Genomic DNA, 22199 nt, shown 5'->3' with positions numbered 1-22199 from the left:
TCATTTTTAACAATAATAATAATACCATTTCCTTTCCAACCTTCTATTTACTAAAATGCCTATACCTTTATATATTTCTCTATAATTTCATCACAAGCTCATTGTATCATATAGATCTGAATTATTTCTGAATTGTAGCCATGCTGAGTCCCATCAAAAAGTCACCATGAATACATACCCATATTCAAATATACAAAACCTTTATCCCTGTATCCCAAAAAACTGCTATGTTTTCAGTGATCAGTCGATTACAAGTGCATCTTGTTTCACATTACTGGTTTGGATTGGTCCTATGTGGTCCTTTGCCTTGGTCAGGTCTTGTACCAGTCCATGGATCTCCGCAGTGCTCTCTCCCAGCTGTGGAGCAGGCTGCAGTATTCCTGGTCTTTAGAAGTTCCACGGGGCAAAAACACCTTATCTGTGGTCTGTAACTTCTTCAGCTCCTCCTTACTTTTCCAAAAACCTGCAAAAGATAGAGTAGTACTTAAAGGCCCTGAAGTTGATAGTGCTGTCACGATAAAATTTCAAACTCAATACCAGTACTACAGAATACACTTGATACTCAATACTCATTCCAATTCCACGCAAATGATACAATGATAAAAAATCTCTTTATTTAGAAAGTAGAATCTAGTTTCAACATTAATTCATAGAAATTTCTTTTATATTCCCAAGTGTTACTTATATTTGTGTAATCTCTCAGGTACATACTGTGACTTTAAGTACGTCACAGCTCACTCTTGGCAGAATATTGCTAACTTTAGGAAACACCAACCTTTAGGCAAAAATTACGCAATAAAATAATTCATAACAAGAGACCGGGAAATTAGCAATGTATTTTTAGAAGATATTTTTGGCACCAGGAAGACAATCAAGACTATTCAAGGTGGTCCTCTTTTGACTGGGGAGATCACATGCGATGATTATTAAAGCTAAGACCTGTAACATGCGCTCCTACTGCTTTAAAAACACAGTATCTCAACAGAGTCTGGGCACGCACTGAGGACATATATCACAGAGAGCTCTTTTGGGTTTGTGGCAAAAGACAAAACCTAAAAAGTACAACTTGTAGAACAGTTGAAATAAATACGAAAAAGTACAACTTGTACATCAAATACAGTAAATACTGCAAAAGTAATACCAAGAATCAGAACAATGTAGAAAAACTGGAAAAAGATAATAATAAATAACTAAATGAAATCGCTAAAGACTTCAGTAGGGCTGCAGCTGTTTAGTCCAGTGTTTCTCAAACTGTGTTACATGTACAAGTGGTGTCACACGAGCTCCTTCAGGTGGGACTTGGATGGCTCTCCAGTTTGTGGGTTTGCCTTATTTAGAGGTCATTTATCCACTTTTTTGTCCTATTTTGTATAATTTCTTGTTTAGAACTACAGTGGAAATGACATAGTCTACTTTTAGGACGATTCTAGACCTAGTCAGTCTAAGGTCTGTGATGGACCTGGTTTAGATCTGGTGGTACTTGGAAAGCCACATCTTTTCTTGGTGGCATTTGGAGTCTTCGTTGACCAAAACTTGTATTAGTTGACTAATTATTTAGAGTTTAAGGATTTCTTTGCTGATAGGAGAATGTATGCTGTGAGTTAACTGATGATTTGGTTAATCTACCTTTTTACATATAAAAACACAGTGGTGGAAGGTAACAAAGTAGTAAAGTACTGTACTTAAGTAGAATTTTTAGGTATTTGTACTTTACTTGAGTGGATTTTACAGTGGATATTTTTTACTTTTACTTCACTACATTTGAAAGCAGTATCTGTACTTTTGCTCCACTACATTTTTGAACTGGACTGAAAAGTAAAAAGCACTTTTCATATAATTTGAGGGGTTATTTTTACCATGTTCATGGTAATGTCCTGACAAAAAAATAAATCCTATCCTTTTACTTTTTAAGTATTTAAATACTTTTACTTGAGTTTAGTCGATGTTTTCATGTGATACTTACTCACTTTTACTTACTAACTTTTTACCTCTGTATCTGTACTTTTACTTGAGTACTTCATAAATACTCAGTTTAGATACACAATTTCCCAGTACATTTCTACATTTAGTCCATTCCTTAAAATGATTGATTTTGCATGAACTCCCGTGCAGTGTGAGTGCAGTTTGGGTCAGATACATGGTCAGATCATAATAGTTTTTCCACGCCCTCTTTTAGTCAACCAAGAATTTCATAAATTGACCGCAGCCCTGGACTTGAGAAATACCAATAGCATCTCTCTTATGGGGCTAAACAAGGGACCAAGTGTCAGACAATCACATGTATTGTATTGATGTCAAATGCAGGGACAGTGTTGAACATTTTATTCTCTAAATAAAGAGAGCTTTTATCATCATCGTGGTATCGGAATCGGTATTGAGTATTAAGTCTATTCCTTAATACAGATATTGATAATCATATGTACTAAAGGAAATTGAACAATCCCATGCACTGTATTGATGTCAAATGCATGGACAGTGTTATAGATCCTTCCCAGCTGTGAGGACATGACACATTATTCAGTCAATAGCCACCTGTGTTATGTTTAAAATGACAAGAGTCGGTCCACAGTGTGCTCCTGGGGTGATTGAGTGCTGCATAATGAATACCATCAACACTATTATATAATTAAACATTAGCATGAAAAGAACTGGTTACATAAGAGGCATTAAGTTCTGTGTGAGAGGCGGTGGGAGTAAAAAATAGAGCATTTGATGAGCATTTCAGATGCACAAATGTCAAAGTCTAGATGAAGCTATATTTGTAAACAAAAACAAAATGTGCTGAGGAGATGGACAGAATGGTTTTCACTTCAAAAGGGCTGTGCAAGTGTTTTTATAGTGTTTACTGTGTGCTTGTGAGGTGATGCCCAACATACTGTAATTTGACCTACATGAATCAATGCTAAAGTTGTACCTAAGTAGATGCATGTAATATTTATACAGAAGGTTACTATCAGAATTAGGATCAAAATACAAAATTTGTAAGGAATAGACTATGCTCAATACCCATTCTGATACCTCGATAAATTAAAACAAGAGGCAATAGAATGTGATTTTCAACATTAAATGGTAGTAATTTATTTTATATTCCCATGTGGCCTTCTATCTGTCATAACACCCAGAGTGGTGAACGTGTTTGCTAGCTCTCGAACAGTCAAACCCTGTTACCAGACAGGTTCAGCTTTGGACACCAGAGGCTGAGAGAGACTGAAGGACTGTTTTGCCACTGCAGACTGAGGTGGCAAGCCCTGAGGAGGATCAACCCCCACAAAGCTCCAGGTCCAGACAGTATTCCTGGGAGGGCCCTCAGAACGTGTGTGAACGAGCTGGTTGATGTCCTCACCTCCATTTTCGAACCTCTCCCTCAGCCAATGCATTGTCCCCACCTGCTACAAAACCACCCCCAAGAAGAACCCTCCATCTTGCCTGAATGAATACAGGCCAGTAGCACTCACTTCAATAATTATGAAGTGCTTTGAGAGAGTGGTACTGCCCCACATTCAGAGCAGCATATGGGACACTACAGACCCCCTGCAGTATGCCTACAGGTCCACTTTTGACGCCAATGCCGTCGCCCTTCATGTCTCCCACCTTGAAAATAAAGACTCCTATGTCAGGATGCTCTTTATTGACTACAGCCCCCCTTTCAACAGTTATCCCCCACAAACTCACCCACAAACTGTCATCACTCAGACTACACCCCGCCTTCAATAGCTCTTGGACTTCTTGACTGGGAGGCCCCAGTCTGTCAGGAATAGAACTTCAGCCAGCATCACCACAAACATTGAACCCCGCAGGGCTGTGTCCTCAGCCTCATCCTCTACACCCACAACTGCATCACATCCCACCTCGAGAACATAATTCTGAAGTTTGCTGACGACACTGCTGTGATAGGTCGTATCACAGGTGGAGACGAGGCGGTCTACAGGAGGGAGGTGGACAGTCTGGTGACATGGTGCAGAGTCAACAACCTCACTCTCAACACAGACAAAACTAAGGAGATGATAGTAGACATGAGGAAGAAGAGGAGACCTCATCAGCTACTATTTATCCGGGACCTAGAGGTGGAGAGAGTGAGCAGCTTTAAATTCCTGGGGGTCCACATCTCCGTAGAGACAAGATGGTGGTGGAGCCTCCATCAGAAAAGTTAAATAGCACACCTTTAACATGAAGCTGTCATTAGCTTTGTCAAAAGTATTGAAAATCAGATACTAATCAATCCTAAAAGCTAGCATCGAAAACATTCAAAGGACCTAACCTTAACCTTTCCTGAATAGCTTTAGAATTATTGAGTTGTATCAGAACCACATAGACTAGTATGACTGAGGGATGACACATATATAAGATCAAATTGTAATATAAAAGAAAATACTATAATTTAATGTTGAAAAAAAAATTATAATACAAATAAAATAATACAATAATAATAATAATTATTATTATTATCATTATCTAAATAAATATTATATATTTTTAATCATCATCGTAGTGTAGGACTCTGTAGTATCGAAATCAAGCTTGAAATTTCAGTATCGTGGCACACTAGCTGTCACACAGACTAAAGGAATTCAAAACATGAGGACCCAGCCACATGCACTCTATTGACTGACTCAATCTACCTCTCATTTACCAGTACCAATTAATTAGAACCTACGTTCCTCATGTAATCTCCACCATTAAGTCTCCTGCTACCCTTTGAGTGAACATACCAACTGCGAGCCCGGCCACGTACGCCGCCCGAGACACGACATCTCACAGTGCTGTGGACGGGCCACTTTATGTCCAAACAGGTCCGCTGTCAGCTGCATCACGAAGTCGTTTGAGGAAACTCCACCGTCCATTCTGTATACACACAGACCCAAACACACATGCACACATACACACACATATGCATACACATATACACGCATACACACATATCCCATTAGATTAGAGAGTGTGGGGTAGTGTTACACGTGAATGAAAAAGTCCAGCGTGTTACAGAGCAGTCAGGACAGATTCTCTTACAGCTGCTCCTCTGGCAAAAGACCAAGATGTATTCAGCAGGAGTAACGGCTCCACAGGGATGTGAGGATAAGACTCACTCAATATGTATTAGATAAGGCCAGTCAGCGCGGACATCATTAAGACTGAATGCAGGGAGACCCACAACACCTTTTACAGTATTTGGATTGCCAGTTTCAATGCTGAAATCCAGTTGGTTTAAACCTAAAAAAAGCTATTTCTCTGATCTGAATCCTCACTACCTAAAGCCCAGCACCTGCAGCCAATCATGAATCAGTGCTGGTGCAGCCTCTGCAGCTCAATGAGTGAATTCTGGGGGTTCTGATCTTTCACATGAGGCATGGCCTGTTGTTGTAATTGTGATTTATTTTTAAACCAGTAAAAGTGCAGACTACATACCCTACCTTTAAACTGCCACTCAGTAAAAGACATCCAGGGGAAATAGTTGTTAACAAAAAAGTCTACGATTTTACAAACAAAAAAACATTCACCTGATTTTTGTGACGGGAATCCGTGTTTCTCTCAGCATCGTCTCATACAACTGTTTGTTTCTATAAAGTAAAGAAAAAAGTGAATTTTAAAATTACGTTAGTGGTACAAAGCAGAGTCATTTCTAGTTTTGTAGGAACCCAATGCAAACTGTGAGGGCCTCATTTGCTTAACTTAAAAAGGTAGTACCCCTCCCCGACCCACCACCTTAATGTGGTGGAGGGGTTTGAGCACCCAAATTATCCTGGGAGCTATGCTGTTGGGGGCTTCATGCCCCTGGTAGGATCACCCATGGCAAACAGGTCCTGGGAGACGGGTCTGACTAAGCGCGGTTCAGAAGCCTCCATGAAGAGAGAAACAACAAGGCCAGTTACGTCGCCCAGACTGGCGTTACCGGGGCCCCACCCTGGAGCCAGGCCTGGGGTGGGTGCTCAGCAGCGAGAGCCTGGTGGCCGGGCTTGCTCATTGCCCCACAGCTCAGCCGCCACGTGTTGGAGTTCACCCGGTGAACGAGAGGGTCGCATCCCTACGCCTTCGGGACGGGGACAGGTTTCTCACTGTTGTGTCGGCCTATGGGCCAAACAGCAGTGCAGAGTACCCGGCCTTCTTGGAGTCCCTGGGAGGGGTACTAGACAGTGTACCAACCGGGGACTCCGTTGTTCTCCTGGGGGACTTCAATGCCCATGTGGGTAATGACAGTGACACTTGGAGGGGCGTGATGGGATTACAGGGGAATCACACTCCTCAGCCTTCCCGGTAAGGTCTGTTCCAGAGTACTGGAGAGGACAATCCGACCGATAGTCAAACCTTGGTTTCAGGAGGAGCAGTGTGGCTTTCATCCTGGTCACGGAACACTGGACCAGCTCTATACTCTCCATCGGGTCCTTGAGGGTTCATGGGAGTTTGCCCAACCAGTCCACATGTGTTTTGTGGATCTGGAGAAGGCATTCGACCGTGTCCCTCGTGGTGTCCTTTGGGGGGTGCTCTGGGAGTATGAGGTCTGGGGCTCTTTGCTAAGGGCTGTCCGGTCCCTGTATGACCGGAGCAGGAGCTGTGTTCGCATTGCCGGCAGTAAGTCAGACTTGTTCCCAGTGCATGTTGGACTCCGCCAGGGCTGCCCTTTGTCACCGGTTCTGTTCATTATATTTATGGACAGAATTTCTAGGCGCAGCCAGGGGCCGGAGGGGGCCTGGTTTGGGAGCCACAGGATTTCATCTCTGCTGTTTGCAGATGATGTTGTCCTGATGGCTTCTTTGAGCCAGGACCTGCAGCAGGCACTGGGGCGGTTTGCAGCCGAGTGTGAAGCGGCCGGGATGAGAATCAGCTCCTCCAAATCCGAGGCCATGGTTCTCGACCGGAAAAAGGTGGTTTGCTCTCTCCGGGTGGGATGTGAGTCTCTGCCTCAAGTGGAGGAGTTCAAATATCTCGGGGTCTTATTCACGAGTGAGGGACAGATGGAGTGTGAGATTGACAGGTGGATCGGTGCAACGTCTGCAGCGATGCGGTCGCTGTATCGGTCCGTTGTGGTAAAGAAGGAGCTGAGTCTAAAGGCAAAGCTCTCGATTTACCGGTCAATCTACGTTCCTACCCTCACCTATGGTCATGAGCTCTGGGTAATGACCGAAAGGACAAGATTGCGGATACAAGCGGCCGAAATGGGTTTCCTCCGTAGGGTGGCTGGGCACACCCTTAGGGATAGGGTGAGGAGCTCGGTCACACTGGAGGAGCTCGGAGTAGAGCTGCTGCTCCTACACATCGAGAGGAGCCAGCTGAGGTGGCTTGGGGATCTGCTCAGGATGCCTCCTGGACGCCTCCCTAGGGAGGTGTTTTGGGCATGTCCCAGTGGGAGGAGGCCCCGGGGAAGACCCAGGACACGCTGGAGGGATTATGTCTCTCGGCTGGCCTGGGAACGCCTTGGAGTCCCACCAGACGAGCAGTAGGACGTGTCTGGGGTGAGGGAAGTCTGGGAGTCCCTGCTTAGACTGCTGCCCCCGCGACCCGGCCCCGGATAAGCGGAAGAAAATGGATGGATGGATGGATGGATAAAAAGGTAGTAGGTATTTAAGACTTTTATATAATAATTCATAACTTTCCTTTTGTAACACAATACAATTTGAGCAGTACAGTGAAACAAGACAGCTCTATGACTCGCTATCAACACAAACCACATAAGTGTTTCACTCTGCTATTTACTTATTGCAACTCATGTTTTTATAGTGGAAAAGATTCAACACTCAATATCGATTCTGATACCACAAGAAAATAAAGAACACTATTAATATTTACCATTAAATAATAGTACTTTCTTTTATATTCCCATGTGGCCTTATATCTGTGTAATCCCTCAGGTAGGTTCCACAGTCGTCCATGGTGTGTACTAGTCTACGTGTCTTATGCTTGTTCTGATACAGCTCAAAATCATTCTAAAGCTATTTAGAAAAGATTCATTCATTTCTGTCCTGTGAATGTGGCATTTTCAGTATCAATACCTGCTCAAATGAGTATCTAGTTACAATACTAGTTTTAGTATCGATTAGTATCTGAATTTTGATACTTTTGACAACCCTGGTTTTTGCACTGTACATTTTTTGTTTGGATTATCCCGTTTCAAAGCTCTTGTTTTCTGAATAATTTATATCACACTTCAAATCTGTTATTACGACATGCCTAAGGAGCTAGTAAATACACATTCGTAAGTTCAATTTCAACTATCTTGCACACCTACAATATGCCTCAACCGCTTAAACGTTCAACTTTGGGGCCCTCTTGTGGATGTGGAAGCCTCTGCATGTGCATCGTCAGCCTATAGCTAGAAATAATCAAAACATATTATCATTTAAATACAATTACGTTTCACCTGAAAACGATGGACTCTAAAATGGCGCGGACCAGATGGCATTTGGTGGTGGAGGGTTTGAGTCCCATGAAGGAGGCGCAGGCTTTGGGGTCATTCAGGGGAGCCTTCAGATGTACAAAATACACAACATATTAGTAAGTATTCAGTTAATAAAAGCAAATATATAATGATCCTGTAATACAAAATTTGCCCTAAACAGTGTACCCAGATCATGAACTTACACAGGCCACTGGTCACATTCGAAAGCAGAGAAAAGACACAAATCACATATCAAATCACATGTTGTAGAAAAATATGGTCAAGTCCTAAGGCTGTAATCTGACTTCAATACATTATTTATGTCCTTGGGTGGAAGGATTACAAATGAGTACATCAGAGCAGATAAAACACTAACAGACACATTGCAATGGCTTGGAAATGTGCAAAAGAGGCTTGGTTGTAAGTGCTAATCTGAATGGTCAGTATCTAAACCACAGCCACCTGCAGCTAATCATTAAATCGGTGCTAGTGTAGCCTCTTCAGCTCAGTGAGTGAATTCTGGAGGTTCTGAGCTTTCACATGAGGCATGGCTTGTCCATATACTGAGAAAAAAGTGTATGTGTCCTCTGTCTGCAGGTCAGGTTAAGGCTCTGGCAACTCAGGTTCTGGGATTGTAATACCTTTTTAATACAGTACAAGCACAGGCTACATATAGTGTCTTTAAATATTCATTTTCATGTGAGTGGAGAGAACACAGAGGAGTGGGGAGGCAGACACAGTATCGTGACAGTAAGGTAGTGTTCAATTGTTACAGGGAAAGTGGTAAAATGATTCAGTATTGGATATGTCAGTGTTTTCGTCACATTTTGAGCCAACAAAGACACTAATGAGGTCCAATGAGGTTCATCTGGTCTTCCGTTATTTAATAGATTCTTTTTCCAGACCAAAGTTTAGTTTGTTTTCATACCTGACCGTATTGACTGCTCACTAGCAGTGGAGGCCTGCAGGTGGCGCAGTCATCAAGCCGTCACTAAGAAGCCAAAACCTGTTTAAATCAGCTGACTGGGCACCAGGTGACCAGTCTGAGGAAGTAGTGAGCAGTCCATACTGTCAGGTATGGAAAAAAAAAATAAACCTTAGTCTGGAAAAAGAATCCCTTAAAATAAAGACACTGCTGTATAATGTATTGTAAAGTAACATATGAAACCCTGTGAACATGAAATACCTGCAGTCCACTGAACGAAGGCACAAAGCACACTCCACCTGAACCGGACACACTGTACGCCAAAGCACTGGTCTCCTTCACATTCTCGAACAAGTCTGAAATGAGAAGCAAGAATCTAGAAACTAATAGATTTCAATTATACACATATATATTAGGGCTGCTCTATTTTGGAAACAAGCATTGTGATTGGATTTGTGGTGTTTTAATAATATGATTCTGTATAAAGTTCTCCTTTAAACTCTTCTAGAAGAATTGACAAAAATAATGAAATATTAACTGAGATTTAACATTTCAGAATAAGTTTGTACAGATTAAAATACAGGGTTAGCAGTTTTTATGCATAATAAGACAGGACATTTTGAGGAAATTACGATACTTCAAGAATTACAGCCTTTGCGATTTCACTTTGATTGCGATTAATCGTGAAGCTTTATGACATATACTTTTACACCAAATTATAAACTTGAATCAATACAAAGAAAGCATTTGTTAGGAGTTATCTTTCATTAATATCTAGCACACGTGTGTCAATAGGAACAGGAAACACTGGTTTACATAATTAACATGCACCAAAAATCTGATCATTCTCTGATTTCTGGAGTTAGCCAGGATCATGTGAGGTGAGTAAAGATAAACATAAAAGAGAAAATGTTAAAGTCCCGTATTACACAAGATTGATTCATGTGAGCTTTTAGTCATTTTATAATGCTGTTAACTCATCAAAAACAATCCTAGAGTTGTGTTTTGTTTCATTCACACGTGTCTGATTAAGTGGTCATTTTAAAAGTTTTAAAACAGCAATTTTATTTATTTATTTTAAATTATTCAGATGTTTCTAGTGAAGGTGTATGGACTTTAAAAAAACTTCCTCTTTCACCACTCAATGACATCAACAAGGTGGACCAGAGTGTTTTCAGTTTGAGAGAATAACACAGCCTAAATACGCAGGATTTGTGTGTTAAACAAGTGTGAAACAAAATAAAACACCAGGCATGTTTGTGATGAGGAAACAACATTAAAACATAGATCAGAAATGTACGTAATATAGGCCCATTAATCTTCATTAACCAGGTGTTATTGTTGATCAGTGTGTAACTTTCTGGAGATTGAAAGTCACCTGCATGATTCCATAGAAATAGAAAGTTAAAACCATACTTTGGAACATGTCTACTATTATTCAACACAGCAAAAATTAACAAACTTGGTTGTTCTATTTTGTCCTTGTTTTGGCTCAAACGTTACAAACTGTGGCTTTAAATGAATGCAAATATTTGATTAGAAATTACTACTGATTTGTTTAGACTCTCCACACTGCACAGTTCAGTAAAAATGTCTCTGAATACATTGTTCACTCACCCAGCTCTTGGGCCCATTTGATGGCAGTGCCTGTGTCTGCTGCGTTTCCTTCAGCGAGATACACCACCTCAGCTCCGATCTTCCACCCCACCAGAGGGTACAGGCCTTCAGAGGAAACAGAACAAGTGTAAGACACATAGACTCGTATACGCTCATGGACCACTATGGAACATGGATGACTGAGGGATTACGTAGATACAAGACCACTATGACTTCTATTTTATCATGACAAAACTAACCTGAACCAAAACATGTTGAAACCCCATTTAGCTCTTTGTTTTTACCTGCGACAGAAGTGTGTGGTTTACAGCCTGTGTTTATGTCCATAAAGGTCCCCGTTCCCACTAGTGATTTCACGTCCCCCACGTTGAAACAGCACTCTCCAAACATGGCCGCCTGACTGGTCCGCCACCTACAGTGAGGACAATCGCATGGCTTAGACCAGGGGTTAGCAAATGTGTGAGGCCTGGAACCTGTAAAATAAACTATACAAACTGAGAAAACATTTACAATCAGGTTAAAAATGTTTGTTTGAATAGACCCAATTATACTTTTAAAAACAGATACAATTAGGGCTGCAGGCCGTTAGTCATTTAGTCGATTAATCAGTCGACGGAGTCTTAGTCGACTTACTACTGTATTATCGACAACTGTTTTATTGAAATTATGAGGATTTATATGGGCAGAAGTGACTTTTTGGTGTTTACAGTTGAAACCATATGTTTACATACACTATAGAGAGGTGAATTAGGATTACCAAAATTATTTCTATTTACTAAATTCCAGAATAATGAAAAGAAGGATTTTTTATACAATTTTTCATTACTTTTTTCCATAGTCAGAACTTTACATAAATTTCATTAGTATTTGGTACCATTGCCTTAAACTGTATGACTTGGGTCAAACATTTTGGATATCCATCCACAAGCTTGTCACAATAGTGGCAGGAATTTTGTTGCATTCCTCTTGACAGGAACTGGTGTAACTCAACAAAGTTTGTAGACCATCATGCTCGCACATGCATTTTCAGGTCTGCACATACATTTCAATAGGATTAAAATCAGGGTTTTGTGATGGCCTCTCCAAAGCACTGACTTTATTATCTTTTAAGCCACTTTGTAACCAGTTTGGCAGCATGCTTCAGGTCATTGGTCCATTTGACTTCCTGGCTGATGTCCTAAGATGTTGCTTCTGTATTTCCAGACCACAGGACAAAGTCTCCAAAAATGAAGGTCTTTGGTCCTTGTGGTGCTTTTGCAAACTGTAATCTAGGTTTTTAATGTTTCTTTTGGAGTACAGTAATGGCTTCTTCCTGGCAGAGTGGCCTTTCAGCCCATGCCGGTACAGTACTCGTTTCACTCGTTTCACCAGCTTCAGCCAGCATCTTCACAAGGTCTTTTACTTTTGTTCTTTTGTTCAGCCACCATACCTGAGCAGTATGGTGGCTGGACATTCCCATTGTGTTTATATGTGTATAATTGTTTGACCAGATGAACGTGGCACCTTCAGGCATCTGGAAATTGCACTAAGGATGAACCAGACTTGTGCAAGTCCAAAATTATTTTCCTGATATCATGGCTGATTGGCAAAGTAATGAAAAATTAATCTGACTTTATGTCAGACAGTGAGAAAAAAGTGTATGGATCTTTTTAGATAGTGTATGTAAACTGGTTTTGACTGTATATGTAAAGGGCATCTTAAACTCATGATTCACAAGTGTAGTCTGTCTTGTTTCCTGGCATGTTTTTGCATGAACTCTTGTGTAGGTGTTGTCTTTTGAGTGCAGTTTGGGTCTGACACACAGAGATTTATAATAGTTTTCAGAGCTTTTGCCAGGCCCCCGTTTTAGTCGACTTATCCATCGGCAGGACAAATATTTTGGCAGGTCTTTAGCCGACTACAGGCCAAGATACAATTCAGTGTCTTCATTTCAGAGCTGGTGTGGGACTGGTATGACTATATGTGAAAAGGACTGATATGCCTTGGTGTTATGATACATATTTCAGTAATTTTGGTTCTTTTGTTCTAATAATTTGATTTGAATTTGATTAATAAGGTCAAATAAAATGCTTTGTTAAGGCTTTTCATTATAAGTGGAAAAAGTGTCCCTGGTTTTCAGTTTTACAAAGAATGCTTGGCTTTTGTGTCTGATGCCATCTGCAAATGAACCTTGAATATGGACTTCAACAAACAGCAGTGCTACCCAGGTTACAAAAGCTAAAAAACAGAGTTGACATCATGCATTTTTGCTTGATGTCAAACCTCATTTACGATACATCGCCTGATACGTCTCCCCTTTAAATGTTGGAATAATGAACTCAATTACACAATGATTTACAACCTAATGGCAGTGACACGCTGGCATAACTGGATTTACAGGGCTGTTGTAATAATAACAAGATAACAGCGACCTCACCAATGATCTGATGGGGATGGACTCTCCGAAGATGGACATATCGGTGCCACCAAAGTCATGGCTGAAGCAAACAAAGTGAAATATTAACTAAAATAATTACAAAGAAATGCACTAAAGTCTCAGAGATCACACTTATTAGGTAGTAATATAAAATGTGTGTTTTGCTGTATCATTATATTTACATAGCCAAATATTTTAAAGGTGCACTGTGTAGCTTTTCCTGTGGCCTTAAATCTCCAGCACAGGCTGATATTTAGTTTTGGCCAACCTGCAGCCAAAAAGTACACATAAAGCTATACTTGAACACTAGTGGTATGAGGTAACTGCACAAAGTGTGACTACACAGCTCTCAAAGATTTGTGATTTAAAAAAAAGGCTGTGGGTGAGTTTGTAGTAAATCAAAATCGACCATATATCAGCCTAAAAATATAAACACTGCTCACAATAAGAATGCATGTTTTTCCAGTTTCCACATATGAAAACAAGCAGATACCAGACCCCACCAGAAAAGTTGCATAGTGCAGTTTTAAAACATTACAACTCCAAAAACATCACAGGTTAAATCCACTCATCGACTGCATATGATTGTGCTTCAGTATAATTTTGGTTTAAACAATAGAAAAGCTTCACTCACTTTGTGTTTCAACAGTGGGTAAAATGGACAAAGGGATTGACATCAGCGAGCACAGAAACTCACTCCAGCACATCTGTCAGAAAGGAGACATAAAAAAATATAAATAAATAACTTGAATAAAACGGGGGGGAAAAGATCATAAGAGCAGCCAGACCTGATAGGAATCAAAGATCCCCGTGGAGCTGGCGTTGGAGTAGTCTGTGGCATGAACACGGCCTGAAATCAATCCATACAAAAAGTATTAAATAGTACACTTTTTTTTTTTTTTAAGAAGAACCACATTTTTTTTTACATAATGTTTTTGCACTATGGACCACTATGGAACCTACATGGACGACTGAGGGATTACACACATAAGACCACATGGTAATATAAAAGAAAGTACTACCATTTAATGTTGAAAACCACTTTCTTTGGCATTGTCTAAGAAAATAATGTTTTTTTATTATCATTGTCGTATCAGTATTGAGTTTCTTTCTTAGTAATGAAATACAGTCTGACATTTTAGTATCGTGACAACACTAGTCTGTTTCACCAAGAGGCTTATTTGTTAGATCAAAAGCCGATACTTATGCAGCATTCTGGTAGTTCCACTTTATAAATGAAACCCTGATTTACCTGAGTGACCTGAAAAAACAGAGGTCATTGTCGTTGGTCCCAAAGGTCAAAGAGATTCTCAGTCAGACCAGATAATCTCACTCGACAATGTGAGTATAGCTTCTAGCCCTACTGTAAAAAATCTTGGAGTCCTATTTGATCAAAATCTCTCATTCACAGCCCATATAAAGCTAGCTTGTAAAACCGCATACTTTCACCTGTGAAATATAACTAAAATTAGAAATATTTTACCTAAAAACGATGCTGAAAAACTCATCCATGCATTTGTTACTTCCAGACTTGATTACTGTAATTCTCTGCTTGCCGCCTGCCCCAAAAGTACTATAAAGTACTATAAAGTACTATAAGGAGCCTCCAGTTGGTCCAAAATGCAGCGGCCAGAGTCCTAACAGGAACTAAAAGAAGAGACCACATCAGTCCTGTACTAAAATATCTGCACTGGCTTCCTGTTGAGCTTTCTCCTGACATACAAAACCCTAAACGGTATGGCCCCATCCTATCTGCAAGATGCTATTGTCCCATACCAGCCAAACAGAGCACTCCGCTCTCAGAATGCAGGACTATTAGTGGTTCCTAGAGTGTCCAAAAGTACAGTGGGAGGGAGAGCGTTCAGTTACCAAGCTCCTGTGCTATGGAACCAACTCCCTGCTGATGTTAAACAGGCCCCCCACAGTCTCTGTATTTAAGACCAGGCTTAAAACCTTCCTCTTCGGTATAGCTTATGACCAGGTTACATAGTGAGGGAGTTAGGGAGTGACATTAAATCCCGGGATATGATAGGCTGCAGTTGGAGATAACTAGCTGGGGGAAGTATGGCAACCTGAGCACTATCCTCTGCTTTGTCCTATTTTCTCATCAGCAATGCTATTCACATGTTGTCCCCTGTCCCACTCCCCCTGTGGAGTGTAACTCTTTCAGATGCCCCGATGACAGCTGGACCCTCTCCTACTCCCCGCCTGGCCCTCCCTCCTCCTCGCCTGGCTGATTTTTCTTGTTTTGTCTGATTTCCTGTTGTTTGATTTTTCCTGTTTGTGTTTGATTTTTTCCTGTTGTTTTTGTGTGTAGGCAGCACGGTGGCTGAGTGGCAACACTCATGCCTCAACAGCAAGAAGGTTTGGTTCGATCCCTGGGTCGCCCAGGTCTTTCTGTGTGGAGTTTTTTCATGTTTTCTCCCCGTGTCTGGATGGGTTTCCTCCGGGTTACTCCGGTTTCCCCCATCAACCAAAACATGAACGCCCTTCGAGACAACTGTTGTTGTGATTTTGGGCGTTACAAAAATAAAATGAATTGAATTGAATTGAATTGAACCAGAATGAGAATAAAACCAAAACACTAAGGACTCACCTTTGGTGAGTTTGAACAGCAGCCAGGTGTCTATTGTCCCAAAGCAACAAATCCCTTCAGAGGCGGCCTGTCGGATCTGAAAAGAGGAAATTTAAGATGAACAATCCCAAAATGAGTCTTACAGATGGAATGGGTCAAACGTTAGAACATCAATGATGATTGAACAACAGAGAAAGTTTATTATTAAAGATGCACTGTGGAACTTTTCTGGCTCTATGCTTTTTCTCCATGGATATGTTATTGCTTGGCCCGTAATGTTCCAAGCTTTGGCATTAAACTTATGAGTCTCTATGGAGACCAACAACTGACATCACTAGGCCAAGTTACAGGTTAGATCTGTGGAGAGGTGCATGTTTTTGAAGGAGTTTCTGAGCATTAAAAACATCAGTCACTGATGAAATGCTTAATGCCATACAGTATAACATTTCATGCAACATTTTCATCTATAACATTTGTGGCTGGCAAGGTGGTGACCTCCCCAACCACAAAGTTACATGATGCAGCTTTAAATATTTATAGTAAATGAGCAACATTAAAAGAAAAACAACCTCATTGCCATATTATTTTAGTTTTTTTTTTGCTTATTTGACTAAAGTCGTGATGTGGGAAAAACAAAAATAAGATCATGCAGAGCAGAGCAGGAGTTTTCCTCATGTGACCAGCATGTGGTGCTTCAAATCAACAGCAGACCTTTTGCTTTTCACTTTAATCACTTATAACGAACACTATGCTATTTTTATGCATTCCTGCCTGTTTTACATACATATTCAAACCTGAAAACTAATCAAGCGCCAAGATCAGGGCTGGGAAATGTCCCAACAAACTCATCACAGTTTTTGATTCTGTTTTATTTTGTTTTCTTCAAAACAAATAAAAAAATATTTCAATATTAATTCCTGAACTTAAACACTTTAACTTAAAACCAATTTATTCCTCTACAGTATCTGCTCCAAATCACATGTTTTACTGAGGACTGGCTGTAGACCTGTCCAATAAAAATCCAGGCTGATCACTGCTGATTACAAATGATGAAATACCTATCTCAATTAAAGTCATAGTATGCAACTTTTATGAGGTGGCATGTCAAAAAATTGCAGTTGGCTTTAAATATGATTCATCGCACAGCCCTAGCTAAGCCATATTGTTAATCAGTGCCTTAACTGAAACAAGGTTTATATGCATGGTGAAAACGCACAGTCTACCCTATAGTACCTGCTTGTAATGTTGGAGGACCCAGAGGAGCCTCATAGTTACTTGCTGAGTGGAGAAGACTATCAGACTGGCAGCCAGGCACCTCTTCTGTCGGGTCAGGAAGTACAGGGCCTTCATCACGCCATGGATGGCCTATAGAGGGCAACAAAAACATGAACCAAAACTATTAAACATGTTACTGCTTTAATGACCTTTTATGCAGGGTAGGTGTGTGATCACATGATTTGCAATAAGAGGATTCATGGAGAAAAATAGACATTATAAAAAGATGATTTGATTGAAATTGACAGAGATATGTGCAACTCTTCTCAATGCAACTATTTTTGAAATGCTAAAATATATTTCGTGCATTATTGGTATAATAACACTTTTATATAGTTTATATGTAGCGCTTTGAGAGGCTTTGACAAGCCTGTAAAGCGCATTACAAGTGTAAGACATTATTATTATTATTATTATTATTATTATTATTATTATTATTATTATTATTATTATTATTATTATTATTATATAGGCAAATGAAGTCAATGAAGTGTCTTGTAGCAAACAGTGCCAGAAGTGAAAATCAATCTGTCAATTTGTGGGACTCTATCAAGTCTAAGAATAACCTCCAAAACTTATCACTTCTGTTTTTATTTATCAATGAATCATCAGTGAATATAGATATTTATTGTGTATTTCTTATGTGTGAATGAAACAAACACAACACTATGTATGTTTCTAAAATAGCTTAAAGAAAAAAAAAAGTCAATCTTGCGTAATCTAGATCCTTTAAGAGAAGTGCGAATGTGCTTATGAACACATATCATTCCTTAGTCAAATTAAAGTCAAAGTTCAACACTCACTTTCATGGTGCAGGACCTGTTCCAGGACTTGACCAGCTCTGCAGCTCTGCGGTCCTGCCACGTGATGAAATTATGGAAGGGAACTCCAGTCCTCCTGTAGACCCAGTGAATGCAATTTACCAATAAACGCAAGCAAACTCACTTAGTGTAAGCCAGGTGCCCTGTCAGCAGCAGCAGACCTGTGGCGTGTGATCAGTCTCTTACCTGTCCCATGTGGTAAACGTGGCCCTTTGAGTGGAGATGCCAAGGGCTTCGATCTGTCGCATTTGAATTCCTGCATCTGTTTAGAGACTGATGTTACATGTCAACATTTCACATATGCAGAATGTGTTGTTAAAGGAGATGGGACAAGATCTTGTGAGACAAAACTGCTACAAGACTGTGCACAAATGAGAAAAACTACTTCACTACTTTAGTTTTGAATTGGACAAAAAAGGGTTATGTGCTGGTGAGTTACATCTCTTATAGTTCCAAAAAACTGTACTAGAATGGCAGCAAAAATATTAAATCAAATAAATACAAATTTATAGTATATCATATTATATTATATTATAATTATATGATAAATTATGTCAATATCTTGTTTCTTGTCCCGTTCTTGTCGACCCAATCTCGTGTCTCGTCTTGTGGAAACTGTTTCTGGTTCCATCCCTAGTTGTTAATTTAATACTATTTTACATAATCAGCTTTACGAAAGTGTTAAAATGTTAGAGGGTCACTGTATAAATTACCAGCACACTGTACTACCTAGGAAAATGAGTCATATTTGGTCTGTGCAATATATCTGTTGTGTAACATCCTTTTCAAAAAAGTAGATACATAATAATGGGTCAAAACTGGGCCTAAAGTCAGAACTAAACCTGGACAAGACTGGGATAAAACAGGACTAAATAAAATCTAGATCAGAATTAAACTGGGCTCAAGCTGGAGTCAAACCAGGACAGGTGAACACACCTTGTGGTGTAAAAATGTTGCAAAACAAACAAAAAAATAATTCTACACCTACAATCTAGCAATAGATTAGGGTTATCAAAAGTATTAAAAATCAGATACTAATCGATACTACAATTAGTACTGAAACTAGATACTCATTTAAGCAAGAATCGGTACTGAAAAAACAAACAAACAAAAAACACATAACTGGATAAAATTCAACCCTTCCTGAAAAGTTTAAACTTGAAAAAAGCCCTGTCTAAAAAAAGAGCTTTTAAAATGATCATTTGGATCAAAATCGGTATCAAGTATCAAGTCTGTCCTTTAGTATCAAATCACCCAAATCATTTTTTTTATGGCATGTACCTCAAATATGAACAGAAGTTAAAGTGGATGACAGCTGTCAAAATGGTCATCTACAGATGATTTGTGAGATCAAAGGGACATGTCCATAAACCACAGATTACAGCCTGATGACAGCATGGGTTGAGACAGTTTTAGGGAATGAGTCATTTTCATTAAGAAACTGTACTGTTTAGAAATTTGGACTGAAATGTCCATTACTGAGGTGTATGTCCAAATTTGTACTATATCCTCTTCATACTTAAAGGTGAACTACGGAACTTTTCTGTTGGAGGGTATGCTACCTGCCTGTCTCCATAGAGATGTTATTGCTTTGCCTGGAATGTTTCATAGTATGGCATTAAACTCACCCATCTTGCATTTATTCGATAACTGGTGTTTTTACCTTTTATTGCTGAAAATACCTTGACTTGTAAAATGTCTCCATGGAGATAGATAAGTTTAATACCATACTGTGGATTATTTGAGGCAAAACAATAACAAGTGGTGGACCCTGCACCAGAAAGGTTACATAGTGTATCTTTAAACAAGCACTGAGAGGTTAAATGAGGGTGTACCTTGAACAGCTCCTGTTACAACAGTGATAAATCCTTTCCACAGTGCTTCAGGCTCTATCTCCACGTGCCCGTCCTCTGGATACAGGAGAACCACCTGCCAAAACAGCAACACAACACCATACTGAATAAAACACACTTTAAATGCTTAATATGATGATAAAATTAATAATTATATATTTTTGTATCTATCCAAAACCAGATTTTGCACAATGTATTTAATGGTTTGTCATTCAAATTAAATTAACTTTAAATTATAAATCAGATTTTACGTCCCAACAGTAGCTCTTTAAGTTACTCTTACTTGAGTAGTACTTTTCCCAAATACAAATATTTTTTCTCATACTTGAGTAATTTCTTGGACCACTACTTTGTACTTCAACTTTTGTAAGACACGAGTAATGTTCCTTCAGTATAATAACATTACTCAAGGACAATTTTTGGCTACTCTACCCACCTCTGGTAACTAAATAGAGATTCTTCAAGTCATCCAATTCTTGACAATTAAAAGGTACAGTGTGTAACTTTCCGGAGGTGGCTGCTGGCATGTCACCTGCATGATTCTATACAAATAGAAAATTAAAACCAGACACCTATAGAACATTCTCCATGGAGATAAATGCATTTTATGCCACACTGTGGAATATTAGCCAAAGGAATGAAAAGTTACATACTATGTCTTTAAAGAAAAAGCTAATTGATGGTTTTGGTCTTGCACTGACTCCTGTTGCTATATCTAAATATTCATCACAGTCAGCTACTATCTCATCAAAAAGAAAACCATGCACTTATGTAGGTTCTGAATGAACAGTTCTGAGAATCTAGGTGAGTTGTGAAATGAGCCGTTTGACCAGATCAAAATAGACCATGTGGAACTTGAAGAATGTTTAAGTGGTGGACAAGTTACAAGGACATAGCCAACATATAGTGAGCAAGTTACCAATCCCAGAAAACAAATAAATACATTTGATTTTGCAATATTAACAAATCAATGTGAGTAGAGATTATAATTTCCATTTGTGGCTTATCAGATCTGAGCTTAAAGGAATGCTGTGGGACATCTGAATAATAGAGACGGATGAACAACAATATTGTCCGCCTAAGAAAAACAAATGAATCACATTTTTTGTTTCCTGTAACTGATGAATCATAATTTTTGGTTTTATTTTATTTAATTATTTTATTTTGTATATTAATTTCGTGAACATAAACAATAGCACTTTTAATAATTGCAATTTTAAGGTCCTATAATATGTAAAATTTACTGCTGTGAGCTTAAAGCCATGTTATAATGTTGTAACCTCCTCAAAAACATACCTGGAGTTGTGTTTTGTTTCATTCACACATGAAGTCACCCTTTTTTATTCTGTCTACATCTCCAAATCTCAAAATGCTCTGTTCCACCTTGTGATGTCAATACTTTTCAAGCTAACAGCTACCTTTTACCTTTTGTTCTGTAGAGATGGGAAATTCCAGGGCTTAAATTATCCAAATAATTCTAGTGAAGGTGAATGGAGTTTAACACAGTGGAGTACTTCCTGTATTACCACATGACATCACAAGGTGGAACAGAGTGTTTTCTGTTTGAGAGAAGAAATTAGCCTAAATATGCAGTGTTGCGTGTAAATAAAACAAAACACAACTCCAGGTATGGTTTTGATAGATCAGAAAATAAAGTAATATGTACCCTTTAACATAAAAAGTCAGAATTGTTCAACTATGCTCCAAACCACATGATTCTACTGACAGGGGATTGGCTGTAGAACTCTGTATTTATTGGCTGTATTTATTAAGAAGACTCAAGCTGATTAAACACGACTCAATCTCGATTAAAATCCAATTCATTGCTGTTTATATGTACCTTAGTGGAGCAGGAGCCTCTGATTTTCGCCTCCTTGTCGTAAACATGACATCGGATGGAAGTTGTCCCCACGTCCACAGACAAAATAAAACTTTCCCTTTTAAATCCGTTCCTTTGGGTCCCCATAGCAGAAATCCTGGTCCTCCACTGTCTCTTTCAAGCTGTCCAAGCCTCCATAATAATATATAGCCTACAATCAATGCTCTGTACTCACCTCATAGCGCATCTGTTTACTATGTGACCCGATAATACTATAATACTGCTGCTACCTCAACTGCCCCCGGGTTCCACTGCGAGTATTTAAGGCTTCGAGTCGACCTTCGTACCGTGCTGAAGTTGATCCATACACAGAATCAGGGCTTTAAAAAGGTATCAACATGTTATTAACTAAGACAACTGATCCGGTTACTCACTTTCTCTTCTCACAAGTTTAACACAAGATCGTACGACCGTAGGCGTGCCCCGCGTAAACCCGAAAGCAAGCGCTGATTGGTTAAAACTGAACGTCA

General features: G+C 39.5%; 1 protein-coding gene across 1 annotated transcript; it reads right to left on the bottom strand.

Moving 5' to 3' along the window:
• Window positions 1-235: 235 nt before the first annotated feature.
• On the bottom strand, window positions 236-22125 carry gk5 (glycerol kinase 5). The gene is given in 17 exon segments (XM_055228310.1): window positions 236-463; window positions 4710-4736; window positions 4739-4842; window positions 5496-5555; window positions 8351-8454; window positions 9555-9649; window positions 10911-11015; window positions 11195-11310; window positions 13316-13387; window positions 13957-14033; window positions 14115-14176; window positions 15923-15998; window positions 17135-17266; window positions 17980-18073; window positions 18184-18259; window positions 19833-19926; window positions 21691-22125. Coding segments are annotated over 17 exon segments (1572 nt in total). The 5' UTR covers window positions 21817-22125; the 3' UTR covers window positions 236-311.
• Window positions 22126-22199: the final 74 nt, after the last annotated feature.

The sequence above is a fragment of the Periophthalmus magnuspinnatus genome, chromosome 17 (genome assembly GCF_009829125.3).
Source record: "Periophthalmus magnuspinnatus isolate fPerMag1 chromosome 17, fPerMag1.2.pri, whole genome shotgun sequence".
NCBI lineage: Eukaryota > Metazoa > Chordata > Actinopteri > Gobiiformes > Gobiidae > Periophthalmus > Periophthalmus magnuspinnatus.
The sequence above is the reverse complement of the archived record's forward strand: the minus strand, read 5'-3'. Positions and strand labels throughout refer to the sequence as shown.